At 38.7% G+C, this 20,349-nt stretch overlaps 1 protein-coding gene across 1 annotated transcript; it reads right to left on the bottom strand.

Moving 5' to 3' along the window:
• Positions 1-1,842: 1,842 nt before the first annotated feature.
• Positions 1,843-18,586, bottom strand: LOC139952333 (sodium-coupled monocarboxylate transporter 1-like). The gene is made up of 16 exons (XM_071951442.1): positions 18,175-18,586; positions 16,220-16,285; positions 15,362-15,413; positions 14,892-14,959; positions 12,611-12,765; positions 12,002-12,142; positions 10,352-10,487; positions 9,743-9,831; positions 9,007-9,119; positions 8,131-8,201; positions 6,791-6,877; positions 5,402-5,580; positions 4,458-4,558; positions 3,474-3,589; positions 2,975-3,114; positions 1,843-2,938 (listed from the first exon to the last, which is right to left on the bottom strand). Exons 1-15 carry the CDS (start codon positions 18,529-18,531, stop codon positions 3,028-3,030), a joined length of 1,818 nt encoding a protein of 605 aa, XP_071807543.1. The 5' UTR covers positions 18,532-18,586; the 3' UTR covers positions 1,843-2,938; positions 2,975-3,027.
• Positions 18,587-20,349: the final 1,763 nt, after the last annotated feature.

The raw sequence follows: 20,349 nt of genomic DNA, 5'->3' as shown, positions 1-20,349 counted from the left end.
TGACGTCACCGAGGGCCTATTATTTTAACTGTTCCCCGATTATTAAGCAGCCAATATTTATTTTATATACCGAATAAAGATTCTTCTAATCAAGAACACTCTGACTATACGGTGAAAGATCATCTGCGAAGAAAGGTCGCGCCGTGACACGGAAGCTAGTCGTACATTATACCATGTTAACCCACACCTGTGACGTCATGCTATTGTTAAATCGCTCCATTATTTTGCACGAATGGCGCGATGGGTACATCTATTCACCCACTGTGCATAAAAGAGTTAGGGAATAAAGTTAATGAAGTCAATGACGCCATGGACCACATATTATTTTGTTTTTAATGGTTTTTAACAGAGGTTAATAGAGCTACACATGTATTGCAAAATGATCGTTAACACTTTCCACATGTGAACAGCTACATTATTAAATTATTATTTAGCTGAGATGTTAAAAAATAATTATAGAACTATAACAGTAATTTAAGCAGGTCTTAAAGTCAGATCAATCAATTTCATTTTAACCAGTATTTTTGTTTTTGTTTTTATTAATTCATAATGCCTTATTTATCATACACAAACATGGTAAGTGAGTAAAGTCCCTAAAATTTAAGATTGCAAAGAAACTTTTTTCAATATCATCATAAAATAACAGGAATTCAACTGAAATTGTTGATCATAAAGGTAGCTTAAATTTGTTTATTAAAAACAAATCTGAAACTACAGGCTTGTACGCGGGTAGGTCAATTCTTTTATCTTCACCTTTTGGTTTTTTTGTAGACCGAGAAAGTCGGCTACAACATCATCTGATAGTCTGTTTCTATCACTAACTTGTATAAATTTACTTAAAGTCAAGAAACCAAATCACTAATCTGCTGCGTTCGTTTAGCTTCCCAGGGTCGACCCCGGTGTGTGGCGGTTTTTTATTTCCAAGGACGAACGTGTGCAGATAATAACCCACGTTCGTCCTGGAAAAATAAACTGCCACACACCGGGGTCGACCCAGGGAAACTAAACGAACGCACCCATAGAGAAAGGACCACGGAAGGAGTTCGAACTTCCCGTGCAGTAACAATATAAAGCAATGGGCCTTTGTGCGCGAGGTACGTCGCCGCATCTTCAATGGTAAACTACAGCTCATTTTGAGGAATGCGCTGAAGATTGCCGTGACTATTTTCTGACGTCATTTCGCTGCAAGATATTCCACAATAATGGAGTAGAAATATATCTTAAAATAAGACTTCATCGCATGCACAGTTGAGTACAGTTCACCCTCATTCATAAAGACCCACGCAATTGCAAAGATTGTAATGTCAATGTTTTGTTGTTCAAAAACAACCGAAATTCATGAATTTTTACCAAAATCATGAAAAATGTATCAATTATTAAAATATGATATTTTAGGGAATTGCAGGACCTCGCTTGCTAAGAAATAGTGCGTTTTCTTCGTCATGAAATGAGCTCTTCCGTGATGTATGCCATGATGTTCCCCAACGTTAAACAAAGACTTTGGTCATTTCTCCATGGTATAAGCATAGAGAAATATACTTTTCCTGCCACTCTTCCATTCGTTACTGGGGTTCTGCGCACGCCGGTTACCCACAAGACGGTGCTCTTCTCCACTATGGACAATTGCCTGACCGCAGACTGGAGGTTTGTGCCAGCAGTCACAATAGGATTAACATAAGACTGGAACGAATTAGCGGCAACGAACGTGTTTCCTCTGAAGTAAGGAAGTTCGAACTCCTTCCGTGGTCCTTTCTCTATGATTATACATATCATAGTTGCGTTATTTTGACTATGCCCCGGGCATAGTCACTATGATGTCATCTTGGTAAAAAAAAAAATTGACTCAGTTGGTCATCGAAGCTGGAAGAGAATAATGTTGCACAGCTTTGTGTGCTTTCAGATGCACTATAAAGAGGTTACTCCAGAGGGAGCCATTTCTTAACAATGTTTCATACTGACAACAGCACTCCATTGCTCGTTACCAAGTTAGTTGTTATTTCAACAATTGTTTTGAGTAATTACCAATCGTGTCCAGTGCCTTTATTGATGTTCGATCAAATAGCTATATGGTTTCAGTGCCAATTTTAAAATGCTGTCCTGACTATATACGGCATACCCCACATGGCGATGACGATTGATTAGCGACATTGGTAAACCCATAGACATAAACCCCATTGGCACTTTATACATTGATGGTTAAATGGTGGCAAAATGTAACAAGTTCACAGTCATTTTCATTGAAACAAAGCGAACACAACGATACTAGAAGTGTATCTTAGACTGGACACTTCAACCGGTATATATATTTAGCACAAATATCAGAACTTGTTAGGTCTTTAGCAGACAAGACATGTCCGAATGTTCCTAGCGTTCCCATCGGAGAACTTCCTTTGGAGGGACACGTTGCATTGGATCGGTCGAGTTGGTCTATGAAAAGCCTTTGATACCGTTTATTATAAAATGCATACACGTAGTCTATGGTTAGAAAGATGTTTTAAAAGTTGCATAAACGATTCACACAAATATGCTGCGAAATTGCGTGGTTTTCCTTATACTTTGCGAGCTACAAGGTCGGCCATTCTATGGAGTCAAAAACTTGACTCCCGAAAATGGCAATCCGTGTTAGTTCACGACGTATCAGCAAAACCATGCAATTTCTACTTTTAAAACATCTGTCAAACCACATACATTTTGTAGCAAACGATTTTTAAACACTTTTCATGGACCAACTCGCCCGATCCAAGGCAACGTATCCCTTTAATAAACTGCGCAGCTGTCGGTTGTTATTAAACAATTTACTCTGCTCTATGACGCAAATGTCCCGAAAGTAAATAATTATCTCACACTTTTATACAATATTTCTGAACTATTTTCTTCAAAGCTCAGCAAACAATTACCTTTAAATGCTTTGATTAAATCTATCCACAGTACATAATCGAGAAGATTCCTATCGAAAAAGCGACCGAAGTCTTCTTTACCTGAATTTGCCAGTCTGTCCCGGCATATCTGTTTTACCACGCTACTATTTCACATGGCGGTACTTGTCATCACGTCTTTATCTTCAGTCACTTTAAACACGTCTTCGTCTTTGTCTTCATCTTCTTCGTAATAGACCTTTGAGTATTAAATCAAATGACAAAAATGCAGTCTGGAGCAAAGTATGTCTATTATATATTATTATGTAAGCAATCCCGTTAGATGAGAAGTATACTCGATTGTTCGAATTCAAGAATGAAATTAAAAACGGGACGAGAAAATGGAATCTATTCTCTTGAGGTGATGTGAAATACATATTGAACTGAAGTATTGGTACGCAATTAGTATTTGTGGACTTTCTTTTCAATGGGCATAAATGGGTATCGCGCCGGATCAAATAAATTATATGTTATTTAACCAACAAATTATAGAAAACGGTCAGTTTGTGTACTATTAACACACTAATAATCATAACAATTAGTAAGTATAATACATACCAACTTGTCATCCCCGCATCGTAAAGGTTTCTTGATCGCTTCAGGTAGAAAGCAATACAGGCCATCCACACAGTGTGACCTCAAAACGGGATCAATATCTTTCCTTTTAGTGGGACCTGGCAGAGGCAGTAAATATACGAAGGGGGGTTACAAAATATGTTTAGCCAACACCACACAAGGCACGTTGTCTCTAGTCTTAATGAAATAATAAATTAGGAGATTTTTTGCACACTTGTAATTCAACTTGTCACAACGTAAACTTCCATCATACGAATTGTCTATGATGAGTCCTTAAAGGAACACGTTGCCTTGGATCGGTCGAGTTGGTCTTTGAAAAGCGTTTGTAACCGTTTTTTATAAAATGCATATGGGTAGAAAGATGTTGTAAAAGTAGAATGCAATGATCCACACAAGTTTGCCTCGAAATTGCACGGTTTTCCTTTATACTTCGTCGACTAACACGGTCGGCCATTTATGGAAGTCAAATTTTTGACTCCCATAGATGGCCGACCGTGTTAGTTCGCACAGTAAAAGGAAAACCACGCAATTTCGAGGCAAACTTATGTGGATCATTGCATTCTAGTTTTAAAACATCTTTCCAACCATATGCATTTTTTTAAAAAGGGTTACAAACGCTTTTCATAGATCAACTCGTCCGATCCAAACGCGTTTGTTTAAGTCGGCCGCAGGTCGACCTACGACTTTCGTGCATCTACTCTTGCGACTGTTACTTTTTTAGAGCGGCGACTGTTTCAGATTGTCTTCAAATCATCGCAGTTACGCTCAGGTCTCAAATACTCGCCGACTGGAAAGTTCCCGATGGTCTTAGCTCAAGCGCAGTGTGATCCTGAAAAGTCAGTCGCCGACTGTTTTTTGTTGACGCAAGGTCGCACTCAGGACGGCTTTGGAATCTGCTCTTACGACACGGCAGATTGTAAAACGCAACATTACTGTTATGAAACAACTCATACGTTTAACTCTTACCTGTAATGAAACTAACAACTAGGCCCACTGTGACGGTTACCAGCCAGAAGGTGCAGGCATACCACGTGTATGACAGCGTGTAAAGTTCAGTAATTAAGGGTCTGCAAAATGATAAGCAGTTTGAGAGTAACAAACAAATTCGTGTGACGTCATGATAAATCAAATCGAGTGAAAACAAATAATTCATCTGCTATACGGAGCCCCTGATATGCCATTATATAAGCGTTCATTAATATGGAAACCACGGAATAATGATTATACTGCGATTAGAGAAATGGCTTATCAGAGGATCCGTAGTAGTTAAACAATTTCAAGAAAACAACACAATAATTCCCTTTATCGGAATGATTTATGGGAACGAAATTTTTGGAGGGTACGAATTAGATTAATGCGTCCGAACAAAATAATACGTGTATTGGTAACTACTCAAACTACTTGCTAACGTAAAAACTAACTTAGTAACGATCTATGGAGAGCTGTTGTAAATATTCATATTGAAAACATTCTGAGAAACGGCTAGCTTCCGAAGTATTAACGTAGTGTAACAAAATTAATAAATAATTAATTTCTTCAGAAAATATTAAAAGACTCCAGGCCTGAAGCCTATTTTAGACATCTGAAAGCACACAAGTTTGTGTAAAAATTGTTTTTTTTTTTTTTTTTTACATTACTCTCTCGCAACTTCGATGACCAATTAAGTTCAAAATTTCACAGATTTGTTGGTTTATGCATAAATATTAAGATACACCAAGTGGGAAAACTGGTCTTTGACCCCGCATCATCCATTTATTGTAATCTCTAATTATCAAATTTTTAGTATCCTTCGAAGATCGTGCTATAAGCCGGTTTTGGCATGTTATTGTTTTAGACCTTCATATAATACTTGTCAAGAGATACTCGAAGTCACTACCTTCAGCTGGATACAATAATAATAATGCACATACCTGTCAGCTGGATCTGCCTCGGCTGTTGTCATAAAAGGTGATGTCAGTGGTGTAGTCATGGTAATATTACATCCACTTGTTATCAGCGGGGGCTTGTATGAATAGGGTGGGTAGAAAATAGACCCAATGGAGACCCAGAAGCCGAATGAACACCCACAGATCAACCCTACAACGGCACCCTAAATATATCAAAGAAATATCATGTAGTTTTATGACTAAATGCCAGTTAGGCTCGTTTGATCTCAACGATCATATGAAAAGAAAACAAATAGGCCCATAAAAACATTAATTCCGTAGCTGTTTAAATATTATTAAAATGGTTTCGTTTTCTCGATTTTGTTATTTCCCCCCTCCAAATGGTGCGCCATTTCATCAACATAACATTAACATTCATCGGAATTATATTTCGATCCCTCAAAACTGTGTTACATTGCCCTCAAATCATTTCGTCTATATCAAAATAATAGAACAACATAATTTAGTTCGTAGAACTTATATAAGAACTCTGCATAATTTATTGAAAATTGATTGCATAACAAAACGGAACTTTGAAGTTTTGAGCTCCTCGTTAAATGTTACTCTAATGAACCAAGCATATTATTCGATTTCGCTAATTCTTGAGAGTCTTTCTTCCTGATTTTGATCTTTGCAAACTGCGACTTAACACCTCTTTCTAAAATAGCTGGTTGCCTTGAAAACAACCCATGTGGTAACCTGAGGGTTTTTGTCTGGGCACAAAACTGTCAAAAAAGGACTTGCTTCGATTATTTAGTTTGACTTAAAGTGGACTTCGAGAACAGGCTTTAATGAACTTAAACAGGTGGATAGGTGTTTCTAAAATCGAGACAGATTCATTTTACACTTGCCCTGTCCCTCGGGTCAGCCTTCAAACCAGTTAATGTTGCGCCCTCTACGGTGACTAATAAAAACACAGCGTTGCCAATTAAGACACTGAGTCGCATGAGTGAACCAGGGTCGGCCCGATGGTAAACCTACACTTGTTTCGAATGTGCAGTACCTGATCTGACAATGCCGCCTAGTGTCACGGTCATGTTTAGAACTTTGACCGACGTTTTGTTGGAATGGATATTTCACGAACCAATTAATGTTTTCAAGTTGATTTGCGTTACAATTGACAATTGTCGTATACCAATTGTTGTATACATAGGATGTGAGTTTTGTCCTTGACTAAATCGCTGACCCTAGTTGTCTGAAACCATATCTAGGATTTGTGGCATGGTCCAGATGTTAATATCATGGCGTATGAGCTGACTGGTAACAGCATGTTAATGAAAATGACCCTCACTGCAGGGTTTTATCAGAGTCAGGTTTTCAAGTTATCGTTAAAGATTATAATGTGATTGTTCAGTAGAATGAGTGAGAACTAACCTTTGAATTGCTCCATGGAAAGAAGAGACCCAGACTAAACAGTCCCAGTAGAGGACCTCCTGTAACACTGGACAAGCTGATGGCTATCTACAAGAAAACAAATGAGTACTTTATATATTTTGAAAATATGTTTCTGAAATCATTAACTTCATTTCCATGTGTGGTTCAGAAGCATATTAAAATAGTACATGGTTTTTTAATCCGCCGTCCAAATCATCCACTGTAACATATTATTTCCGATAATAAAAATATATATAATTTTGTTTTGCATATAACTACCCGTTTTTCTTACATCATTTAATGTATAATTGCCGCGTTCCCCTTGGCATTGTGTTTTCTGAGGACGGACGGTTTTGTTAAATTTTAAAGCAATCGCACAACATCGGTAAACAGTATGTCCAAAGGCCCACACTTCGTGTGTCACAACTTATATATAAAATAACAAACCTGTGAAAATTTAGGCTCAATCGGTCATCGGAGTCGGGATAAATTAACGGGAAACCCATCCTTGTTTCTGCACGTTTCGCCGTGTCATGACATGTGTTTAAAATAAATCAGTTCTTCTCGATATCAAGAATTGATAATGGTTTTAATGTTATCTCAAAAAGTAAAGCATTTCATGGAACAATATTTCAAGGGAAGTCATTCACCATTACCTTCTGTAAACCCTGTAAAATCTGTGAACTTTAAATTATTGTTCTGTTCAGAAAGTGAACAATGGCTTTAAAACGATTCATTTTTCGGAATTTTCTTGAAAATGTTGAGAAGCCTGATGGAAGTGTCGTGGGAGTGTGGGTTCGAATCCCCCAGCCAAGACACTCGTGTCCACATGCAAGACATTCACCATTGCTTCGTCCTTCGGATGGGGCGTTAAGCCATTGGTCCCATGTGTTGTAAAACGCATGTAAAAATAACCCAGTGCGCTTATCAAAAAGAAAAGGGGTTCGCCCGGTGATCATTGGTGTGGCTGGGGAATGCGCTGTAGCACCTCGTAAACCCTTGTAACGTGCTACATCAATTTTAGGTCTCATAACTCATAACTTCAATAACCTGTATATTTCTGTGTAAACGTATAAATGTATACTAAGCGCCTTGAGTTCCTTGCTGGCAGATACGTGCGCCATAAAATACTTCAATATTACACATACAAAAGCGTATCCTTACCACTGGGTTAGATGCAACGAGCAATTCATTTTTTCTTCCATTGGCATGAATCAAAGAAAAATTGTATGGATACCATTGGCTGACAGTGAAAATACGTCTATTATATAACGTGGTATGAACCACACAAGGCAATTCGCAGTGCGATATCTACTTGCTCACCAGCATTACATTCTTACCTCTAACACTCCTTGTTTAAGAAATGAAGTGACGAATGCAGCGAAGATTGACAACACTCCGAACCCAAGAGCTGTTCATTAGAAGAAGGGTCAGTGTTATCAAAAATAATACGATTATTATACATCTTACATTGGTTTGGGTATGGTCCGATTATTATACATCTTCCATTGGTTTGGGTACGGTCCGATTATTATACGTCTTCCATTGGTTTGGGTACGGTACGATTATTACATCTTCCATTGGTTTGGGTACGGTACGATTATTATACATCTTCCATTGGTTTGGGTACGGTACGATTATTATACATCTTCCATTGGTTTGGGTACGGTACGATTATTATACATCTTCCATTGGTTTGGGTACGGTATGATTATTATACATCTTCCATTGGTTTGGGTACGGTACGATTATTATACATCTTCCATTGGTTTGGGTACGGTACGATTATTACATCTTCCATTGGTTTGGGTACGGTACGATTATTATACATCTTCCATTGGTTTGGGTACGGTACGATTATTATACATCTTCCATTGGTTTGGGTACGGTACGATTATTATACATCTTCCATTGGTTTGGGTACGGTACGATTATTATACATCTTCCATTGGTTTGGGTACGGTACGATTATTATACATCTTCCATTGGTTTGGGTACGGTTGATTTGCCTCCAGATATTTCAAGTTTTGGTTATACCATGTTTTCACATCTTTGTTCCAACATCCCTATGTTTTGTCACCCCTAAATCCATTCCCTAACCCAACCTTCACTTGCGTGTAGGGCGTCAAGTTTGTTTCGGAACACGCGGATGTTGGAATATAGGGGCATCTAAACATTGGCGTCGTTCTCCAATACCATTAGGTACAGGTACTCACCAATTCCTTTGGTTACTAGTGTATATCTTTCTTGACTCATTCGAGGAAAGCATGGCTTGACCAGATCTTCAGCTGTTACTGCAGCCAGTGCGTTCAATCCAGAGGATACCGTGCTAAGACACCAACAATGTTTCGTGAGCAAATAAAAAAAGAGTACGTATACAACCATTAAATTCTAAAGACATTGGACACCTTTGGTAATCGTCGCAGACCTAGTCTTCTCAACTGGTGTATTTCAACATAATGTACAAAATAACGAACCTGTGAAAAATTGAACTCAATTTGTCGTCGAAGTTGCGAGATAGATACGTCTTCACGAAGTTGTGTGCTTTCAGATGCTTGATTTCGAGACCTCACACGTGAGGTATCGGAATAAAATCAAATATTTTACTGAGAAATTACTTCTTTCTCAAAAAATTCTTCAGAGGGAGCTGCTTCTCACAATGTTTTATACTATCAACAGCTCTCCATTGCTCGTTACCAAGTGAGTTTCTAAGGTAACAATTATTTTGATTAATTACCAATAGTGTCCAGGGGTCGATTTCACAAAGAGTAAGAACTAGTCCTAACTTAGGACATAGTCCTAAGAGATATTTAAAAACGTATGGCTAGTCCTAAGTTAGGACGAGTAACTCGTCCTAACTAGAGATAAGACTATAGTCTTAACTCTTTGTGAAATCCACCCCAGTGCATTTAAGTTCAGTAACACATCATACAATAATGAAACTGGTCTTACCTGAGTGCAGCACTGAATACTGCTGAAGTGAAAAGACCAGGAAGACCGGGGATGGAGCCAAACAAATCCAACATGAAGAAAGGAACAAGCTGCGAGAGGTCATTATAGAGGTGATATTTGAAGTAATGTTGGACATGTTCTTGATAATGACTAAGAAAGGTTTTTTTCCGTGAAATCTATTCTTCAAATAATCCCAGTCCGTAGAAACACTGTGTGCATCAAACCTTATAATGATGTTTTTTAGTTTTCAAAATTGTTTACAATATTGAACCTTAATTTTGGTTTTACCCTTACACCGACGGGTGTTAGCACTGTATAAACAAAAGAGCTATGTGAACAAAATATCACAGGCATATCACTCGGGTTGGATTCGAACCCACACAGTAGAACCTGTTTATGAAGATGGTTTAAATACTTGTGTGTGCAAATTGCTTTTTTGAGGTAGAACTTTGGATCAAGTTTCAGCCACCACAATTTTTAAATAAATATGCTGTGTGGTATGCTTACAACTGGGTTTTAATTATTAAAGGGATGAAACATAGTCGGACTTCAGAGTGAAGGTTAAAAATCAGAATGTTTGTACTTGTGTTGTTTAACTTTGCAGTTTACCTGGTCTGTTTCAGAAACCTTGTTACTTGAATAGGGATCGCATTGTTTATCAGCATAGTAAGAATACATCACTAGGCCGGAGAAACAGGACGTGGAAACAACGACGATCATCCCAAAAGCTGCCAGAAATATCGATCTGTGGAATTGAGTAACTAATATTTTAGAATTCACCGAGCTGTATATTGAGTTTAGTTTTCTGTAGTCACTTGGTTGCTGGAAGCCATTTTTGATATTGTGATATGTATAACCCAACATCGTTCCCAGGGGTGATCGATCGCGCTGCGCCATTTTTTGTCTTCTTCAAATCAAGCCTTGCTCGCTCATACCCACGTTCATTATTTTAACTAGGCCTGTGGCTGATCCACTCTACGCACACGCTCAAGTATGGTGACACGCAAAAGATGCATCAAGTCAAAAGAGTATTCCTTTTTCCATTTTTTCTTTGAATGTAAGAGTCGTATAACTGTCGGGTGTCGTGGCCGAGTGGATAAGAGCACCGAACTCAAGCTCTGATGCTTCTGTTCAGCAGAGTGTGGGTTCGAATCCCGGTCGTGACACTTGTGTCCCTGAGCAAGACACTTAAAGCCATTATACACTTTCGGTAAACAGTATTGTCCAAGTCCCACACTTCGTGTATCACAACTTATATATAAAATAACAATCCTGTGGAAATTTAGGCTCAATCGGACATCGGAGTCGGGAGAAAATAACGGGAAAACCCACTCCTGTTTTCGCGCGTTTCGCCGTGTCATGACATGTGTTTATAACAAATCCGTAATTCTCGTTAACGAGAATTTATATTGTTTTACCGTTTTCTCAAAAAGTAAAGCATTTCATGGACTAATATTTCAAGAGAAGTCTTTCACCATTACCTTCTGTAAACCCTGTAAATTATTTGTAAATCTGTGAACTTTTTTTTTTTTTTTCTGTACCGAAAGGGTCCAATGGCTTTAACTATAATTGCTTCTCTCCACCCAGGGGTAAATGGGTACCTGTGAGGGCAGAGGTGGTTCTTGTGATTGGTTAAGCCGAGTAGCGCATGTATTTGTCGCACAGGCTGTATTCTCCCCAGGGAGCTGAGATGATTTAAAGAATGATTTAAGGCCCGGTGACCAGGGGTAATATTGTCGGAAGCGCTTTGAGACGCCCTCCGGCGTGAAAAGCGCTATATAAAAACGGTATATTATTATTATTATTATTAACTGTACAGAATGCGCCTGTATACATGTATGCATGTGTTATGGGAGAGCAAAGCATGCTGTGAAAAAAGTGGCGAAGCGAGATTGATCACCCTAGCGATAGGGGTTGTGTTGTACACTCTGGCTTGACTCTGACCCAGGCTCGGCCTATGTACGCGTAGGCCTACTCGGTACTTCAGACAAATACTCATCCATAGGGTTATTTGACTCGGCCTAGACTTGGCCTCTGGTGGGGTTGTTTGGAGTGTTCGGTTGTTGGATTAGAGCACTCGATTCCAACTATGTCCACTTACTTTGCAAAGCAGACTTTACATTTTGACAAAAACTGAAATAATTGTTGTTTGGGTTTTGGTTAGAATCGTTCTGCTGAGTGTGTATTTTTATCTGGCTAGGTTTTTAACAGGTCATTATACAGGTAGCCGTACATGTATTGTACTGTATCCGTGCTTACATTCTAGCTCTTTTGACGGATCCTGTTGTTATGTAGCGTTGAACTTGAGACTGGTTGACCCCATAAGTCGTTAACCAACTGAAAGTTCCTCCAATGACAATCGACCAAAATGTATGACGAATACTTGGATCGAAATTGAAACTGCGAAAAGGGGAAAAATATGGGCTTTCAGAGTCGCTGTAAAAGAGAAATATCTTGTCCATCACTTTACTCGAAAGCAGTAAGGGGAGAATGTTACGGACTTTATTAATTTGAAAAATACCCGAAGTATTTAACCAAGCTGTCTCTGTTAAAAATATATATATAGCAATCTACACAAGGCCCTGTGTACCGTCACAGTATTTTTCCATCTAGCGTTGCTTGTATAAGTGGTCCGATCTAGAATATTTCTGATTTTCTCTACAATTTGATCACTCGGTCTCAAAATGAATAGGAAAGTTTTAACTAAACACTTGAAAAAAAACCTAGTAAACTTGTTATAGGCCCCACCTTACTTTGTTATTTGTGTTTATTTTGAATAGCATACACCTCAGTATGTTTGCTAAGTGGGCACATTATTAGTGCGATAGAAACGGTCTGTTTTTAGAAAAGATTACAAAGAATACTAACTTCCAAATGTCGATCCTTCCCCCTTCTTCTGCAATCGTCCAGACTCTTCCAAAACCACCAAGTCTTGAGGAACCTTCTATGATGATAGCTAGAAAACCTGCCATCATGACGCAGGTTTGGAAGACGTCTGTCCATAGCACTGCCTTCATACCACCCTTTGATAAACATTAATGCATCCATACAAATAACAATATAGAAATACTGCATAGTAATACTTATATAAAAAATAACTAGTTCTTACCATATCGCATTCCACAACACCTGTGTTAATGCGCTTCACATTATGTACCCTGGTCATTGGGACAATCACAACCCTTTAATCTCTCTCAGCTCCCTGGGGAGTATACAACCTGGGCAACCGTAATCACTCCAAAGGCCTGTTAATGCAAACTAACAACATCTACCCTCGTAAATACCCATTTATACCATGACTGGGGATAAGCACTTATAGTTAAGTGTTGTGCTCAATAAACAGAAGTGACCAGGATTCGAAACCACACACAACCATGAATTATAACCACTAGAACTTGAAATTCAATGTTCTTAACCACTCGGCCACGGCACCATACAAAGCGTTTATTTCAACTGTGACAGTCTCTCAAGACGTTCAACTCATTTTGGTTTATGAAGATCTCATGAAATTAGCTACATAAATCAATGTGGGTTTTTAATCACTACGCTCACGCTCATAAAACCTACTAAATCTTGTTGATATTTTCAAACAACTTTGCATTGTCTTCTACCAGAATGTAAATGACGGCAAAACAACGCCGCCAACAGGGTATAAGCTGAATAAAAATGAGCATGATTTACATGAGACAAAAAGTGACGTAAATGCTACATGGACGAATGCAGTCTATTTTAGACGGGGTGCTATTCATACCGGTTACATTGCCATAACAAATGTGAAACTTGTTTTAAACGAATTACATTAATAATGTATCAGCCCCAACCTCAAGGTTTGCGAAACAGTTATAATATCCATACATACTGTAGCCCCAACCTCAAGGTTTGCGAGACAGTTATAATATCCATACATACTGTAGCCCCAACCTCAAGGTTTGCGAGACAGTTATAATATCCATACATACTGTAGCCCCAACCTCAAGGTTTGCGAGACAGTTATAATATCCATACATACTGTAGCCCCAACCTCAAGGTTTGCGAGACAGTTATAATATCCATACATACTGTAGCCCCAACCTCAAGGTTTGCGAGACAGATATCCATACATACTGTAGCCCCAACCTCAAGGTTTGCGAGACATGTAACCGGCACCCAATATATAGACCAGACCTAAATCGTTCCCAAACATGTTATCCGTATGCAAATGTAGCCCAACCTAAAAAGAAAAATGCGAAACATGTAACCCGCACCCAATATGTAGCCCCAACCTCAATCGTTCCCAAACATGTAATCCGTACCCAAATGTGGCCCAAACCTCAACGTTTACGAAACATGTAACCCGCACCCAATATATAGCCTCAACATCAATCGCTCCCAAACTATGTAACCCATACCCAATGTTGCCCCAGCCTCAAGGTTTTCCAAACATGTAACCCGCATCCAATGTATAGCCTCAACCTCAAAGTTTCCCGAACATGTAACCCAAACCAAATGTAGCCACAACCTCAAGGTGTGCGAAACATGTAACAGGCACCCAACTTATAGCCCTAACCTCAATCGTTCCCCATTATGTAACCCGCACCCAATCTATAGCCCTAACCTCAATCATTCACCAACATGAAACCCGAACCCAATGAAGCCCAAAACCCCAAGGTTTGCGAAACATGTAACCCGCACCCAATATATAGCCTTAACCTCAGTCGTTCCCAAACATGTAACCCGTACCCAATATATAGCCCTAGCCTCAATCGTTCCCAACATGTAACCCGCACCCAATGTAGCCACAACCTCAAGATTTGTAAAACATGTAATGTTACATGTTACGCAAACCTTGGGGTTTGGAGCTACATTGGGTACGGGTTACATGTTGGGGATTATTTCATTTCCAATCTATAGCCGTAACCTCAATCATTCACAAACATAACCCGCACTTAATGTAAATTTCAACTCAATCTCATAGACACCCATTTAGGTTTTAATGTGGGTAGATGTCTACTTTGAAAGCCGTAATACCCTTGGTACATTTAGAGTTGAAGAGTTGAAGAGTGTAAGCTTTGCATGGTTTTATTTTCAACTATTACGATGTTTATATTGTTTGCCATTTATTATTTTCTATATATAAAGTGACACACTAAAGTCTGTTTGTTACTCTTACCACAGTTGTGTAGATCGCGCATACAAGTCCTGTTGCTAGAACAGATCCCCATAAACTGATGTGGGTAACTATAAAGTACAAGTAAAAACAGATAATTTAAAACCATGCAGTGAGGGCCGTTGTCTTCACAAACTGGCATATTATTTATTACACACGAGGTCCAAATTAATTTCATAAGCACAGAAATGCTAAACGCACATAATGGTACTGCTTAAAACATATTGTGCTTTCGGGCGCGACAATTGTTGGGCTCAACCCACACAATAAATAACCAATAAACCGAATGAGATACTGACTATATGTAAATTTTAAATAAGTTTGGAATAAACAAAGAAAAAACCCATAGCTGGATAAAGTCTTCGGTCTCCGGATTAACCATGCCCCACTCTATCATCTGAGCTCTACAAGCCAAAACAGATCAGATGGTAGCGTCCCACTAGCAACAGTTAATAAACAATCACGGCACAAACCTGCATTGAGGGCCAAGGCAGGGGTATAGATGACAATTCCCAAATACAAAACCTGTATGAGAAATAAAGAAAGAAACAAATACCGACAAACAAAAATTGGTGAGAATATTTATTAAAGGAACACGTGTCTTGAATCGGACGAGTTGGTATTTGAAAAGCGATGGAAACCGTTTTTTGTATTTTTTGTGTATACTGATAGAAAGATATTTTAAAAGTAGAATATAATGATCCCCACAAGTATCACACGAAATTGCAAGGTTTTCTGTTTACGTCGCGAACTAACACGGTCGGCCATTTTTACTCCACAAAATGGCCGACCGGGTTTCTTCGCGAAATAAGAGGACAACCGTGCAATTTCGAGAAGCATGTTTGTGTGGATCATTTTATTCTTACATTTAAATTATCAATCTAACTATTAATGCATGACATAACAAACGGTTTCAAACGCATTTCAAATACCAACTCGTCCGATACAAGGTAACGTGTTCATTTACGGCCTATATGACAGGGGTCTTTCATATTGTGATCTCAATTGAAGCTACTCCTGTGTAGCAGACTACACCAGAAGTAACCCGGCAACTAGACCAGTAGCAACCGAGTAACTACAACATTAGCAACCGAGTAACTATACATGTATTATACACGAAGCAACTACAGCATGCTATTTTCTAAAGACGCATAGGCATAATAAGAAGTGTTAAATAAAAAATCCATTGACAAATTGTGACCACCGAATAAGGAAAATACAACAATTAAGGGAATCGTACTGTTCGCCATATCACTAGCAAAGTGTAATGCCACAAAAAGAAGGAAAAGAAAAAGAATACAAAAGCTAAACAATAGCAATAGCAAACTTACCATATTGATGAAAAATGTAATTGTACCCGATACCCTCGCAGCTTTATTGAAACGTTTCTCCAGATACTGAAATAAGGACATATGACAATATCATTAAAATATTTGTTGACGGTCAGTTGTAATTAACACTTTAAAGCCATTATACACTTTCGGTAAACAGTATTGTCCAAGTCCCACACTTCGTGTATCACAACTTATATATAAAATAACAACCCTGTGAAAATGTAGGCTCAATCGGTCATCGGAGTCGGGAGGAAATAACGGGAAAACCCAACCTTGTTTCCGCACGTTTCGCCGTGTCATGACATGTGTTTAAAACAAATCCGTAATTCTCGCTATCGAGAATTGATATTGTTTTAATGTTTTCTCAAAAAGTAAAGCATTTCATGGAATAATATTTCAAGAGAAGTCTTTCACCATTACCTTCTGTAAACCCTGTAAGTTATTTGTAAAGTTGTTAACTTTTTTTTTTCTGTACCGAAAGTGTATAATGGCTTTAAAACATTACGGATTAGTAAATAGCATACACTAATTTCTACCTCGAAGATCTGTAGATAAAATTACCTCAACACATTGGCTTATCAATCCTGTTTCTGGAATTTAGGCATTGGGTTGGATATGCTCAAGTTTCAAAGGAAACTAGATATAACCTATTCTGAAGATTCTGTCAATAGTGCTTAATAGTTCTGTGCCAGGAAACAAAATGTAATTAATAAGAACAACAGGTTCGTATTCATGTATAGTGCATTTCACAATGACCGTCTCGATGCGCTTATAAGTGCCATCCTGGTGCCATGGATAAAATCCTTCCTCATATTGCTGGGGAGTATACAACCTGGGCAACCGTAGCGCTCCAAGGGGTTTTTAATACTTAGTATCAACCTCCACCCTCACATGTACCCATTTATACCCCTGGGTGAAGAGAAGCAATGAAAGTAAAGAATATTGGACACACGTGTCACGACTGGGATTCGAACCCACACTCCGATGACTTCACCACCATAACTTTAATCGATCCTTTAAACAACTTGCACATGACACAATTACTGAAGGCTGGTCTACCCAACAAGTTCCCCACTGTCGAAAACAACCTACCACAAGCACTTTAATAGGCATCAATTATTCTCTGAATAGACCAGCGCCAGACTGTATTATGTGCATCATATCATTGGTATCAGTAATTGTATCCAGCACCTCGTCTGATGCTTCAAGGTCCGTATACTCCACTCAAAGATTAAACATACAATAACTGTTGAATTCAAAGCAACAATGTTATCGGTAACCTCTGTCTTGATTACTACTGCAATATTCAGTATCAACCATCAAATATGAATGCCAATCAGATAACACCTCTTGCTGCTATCCGAATTGATTGCAATAATTAGGGTTTAAATGCAAACAAAATTTGAACACGGGTGGGGTTATAGTGTACCTGTCGATGACATTTTGAAGAAAAAAAAATAGGACAAAAAGGGAAGGCAGTCGTGCACCGTAATTTAAAAACTAAAAGAAATGCAGTCAACAAAGAAAACCATGGAATTTACTAGAAGGTTTGTGTTGAGTGTGGTGGGAGGCATATCATGCTTTAAAAGTGTTGTCATCCAGTTTTTTGTTATTTATTTAAATGTTATTAATTTTTGTTTTTACCCATATACACCGATGTGTGTTAGCACTGTATACTCAGTACTTACCCGAATTCTGTGAACAAAATCACAGGCATATTACTCGGGTGGGATTCGAATCCAACGACCTTTGTAATTTTAGTGCATTGTCATACCAACTTGACGCCTGAGATTGCCCGGTTCATCAAAATAAGCCACACAGCGATAGAAACATGCATTCATAAGTTAAAGTAGATTGGATCTAAAGTCTTTTTCTAAAATTGTCAAAGGAAACAATAAACGATTCATGGCATTATAGGCGAAAAACTTAAATAATCCTAAATCAAATCGTACCTCATTTGCACTCGTTACGTTTAGCCTGAAAAAGACCGGAATGAAGAGTCTGGACACCAAAATGGCCACAATAGGGTAGGAAATGGCGAACAACCAGAACGCTGCCCCGTTGATGTAAACCTCAGCTGGTGTGCCGAGTACCGTGATTGCAGAGATAAAGCTTGCTACCAGAGACATCGCCACTGGGATGGGGTTCATGCTTCGGTCTGCTAGCAGGAACTCTTGGGTTGTCTTTTGTTTTCCTCCCGTACATCCATGATAAAACCCAATGCCAAGAGACACACTAAGCATCCCACCAAAGACTACATAATCCCAAACCTCAAAACTGCCCACATCACCAGGGTAATGACCGTCCATAGTAGCGATTGTAATTACTGAGCCAGGAAGAATAAACGACTGAGCGATGAGCTGTTGTCTGGCGAAACCGGTTTATCCTTTTTGTCATGTATTACACATCATTTTTACTCACTTATCTGTGCACTGATTTGGGCCAATGTTCAGGTGAAAATTGAACTTCACGCATGATAACAGTAATTGCTTCAAGTGTCAAATGTACAATTGACTCCTTATAGAAAAACGACATTGCCCGCAATGTAAATAAACGATATAAACTTGACCTACAAATGCTTTGATTTGGTGATAAGTGAGCCAAACAGAATTCGGGTCCTATCTTCTAGTTCGCTGATCGGGATATCTCTTGCAATTTGAGTGTATATGTGAGTAGCGGGAGGAATGTACTAAGCTACACGAGTGCCTTACGACTAAGAAGTCCACTTATCCTGATAAATTATCTCGCCAAACATGACTTCCTGAAACTTAGAGTCGACTTCATATCCTATTCACCCAAACGACTTATTAAAACTACGAAGTTGACTTCATAAAGGTACTGGGAATAGTCCAGTCATACTGCAGCTGGACCTGGAAAAAATTGCAACAGAATTTATTTCAACTGTTATGGGGTCTATAGACACCCAAGTTTAACATATCAAAAGTCCTCCAAAATCCAAGAGGCGGAAAGCCGTCAAATTTGCATAATTATGTTAATTAGTTTCCGCCATTAGCTGAAAATGAAAAAACATGCATATCTTGACAACAAAGAGGGCTAGCATGCTTAAAATGGTGTCTATACCCATGTTTTCATGGTCAAGGAGTCCAATGAAGAAAAGAATAACCTTTAAAAAGTGACGAAAAGTCTTCAAATTTGCATATTGTGTTAACTAGTTTCCGCCATTAGCTGAAAATGAAAAACCATGCATATCTTGACAACAAAGAGGGCTAGCATGCTCAAAATGGTGTCTACACCCATGTTTTCACGGTCAAGGAGTCCAATAAAGAAAGGAATAACCTTTATAAAGTGCTGGAAAGCGTAAAATTTGCATAATTATGTTTATTAGTTTCTGCCAATAGTGCAAAACATGCATCATCTTTGAAACAAAGAGGGCTAGCATGCTCAAAATGGTGTCTATAATTATACCCATATTTTCATGGTCAAGAAGTGCAATGAAGAAAGGAATAACATTTTAAAAGTGCTGGAAAGCTTAAAATTTCCAAAATTATGTTAATTAGTTTCCGCTATTAATTAGCTGAAAATTAAGAAAAAGGCATACCTTTTAAACAAAGAAGGCTAACATGCTTAAAATGGTGTCAATGAAAAAAATGAATAACCTTTCAAAAGTGTTGGAAAGCCTTCAAATTTGCAGAGTTATGTTAATTAGTTTCTTCCATTGGTGGAAAACATGCATATCTTTCATTAGGTGCAGGTGACAGTCAGTTTTCACTGGCAACAGGTTCTGTTTGACCATTGCCAATTCAGTTGAGCGAGAGGTTGTCTTCAGCCGACGCACTCTCGGGAAACTCTGGTGATCGTGTTGCACCATTCGTCAGCTGATCTGCGAATGTTAGTCTCCTCCTGCCCTTGCTGTTGTTTCCATCCATGTGTTCCCAAAGAATAAGGGTGCCCACAGCTAGCTCTGGATGGCGGACAGAGTGGCCAGTCAGCCTCATCCTTCGTTCCCTGATTGACAGATGATTGACGATGCCCTTGGTAGGGCATCGTAGGGCTTGGAGTTGGGCATACGGTCCTCTTAAATATAGTGCACATCAATATTTTATACCATTCTTGTTTAGACGCCGTCTAGTGCTCTTTCTTGATTGGCTATCAGAGTTCATGTCTTG

Source organism: Asterias amurensis, chromosome 20 (assembly GCF_032118995.1).
Source record: "Asterias amurensis chromosome 20, ASM3211899v1".
Lineage (NCBI taxonomy): Eukaryota > Metazoa > Echinodermata > Asteroidea > Forcipulatida > Asteriidae > Asterias > Asterias amurensis.
The sequence above is the reverse complement of the archived record's forward strand: the minus strand, read 5'-3'. Positions and strand labels throughout refer to the sequence as shown.

Bases quoted from the DNA above. Each gene is read 5' to 3' on its own strand.
- LOC139952333 (XM_071951442.1), bottom strand. From the start codon at position 18,531: ATGGACGGTCATTACCCTGGTGATGTGGGCAGTTTTGAGGTTTGGGAT. The intron at 12,766-14,891 runs GTAAGAGTAACA...TGTTTATCAAAG, and splicing joins GCGCGATCTACACAACTGTG to GGTGGTATGAAGGCAGTGCT. The intron at 3,590-4,457 runs GTAAGAGTTAAA...TGCCTCTGCCAG, and splicing joins AGTTGTTAGTTTCATTACAG to GTCCCACTAAAAGGAAAGAT.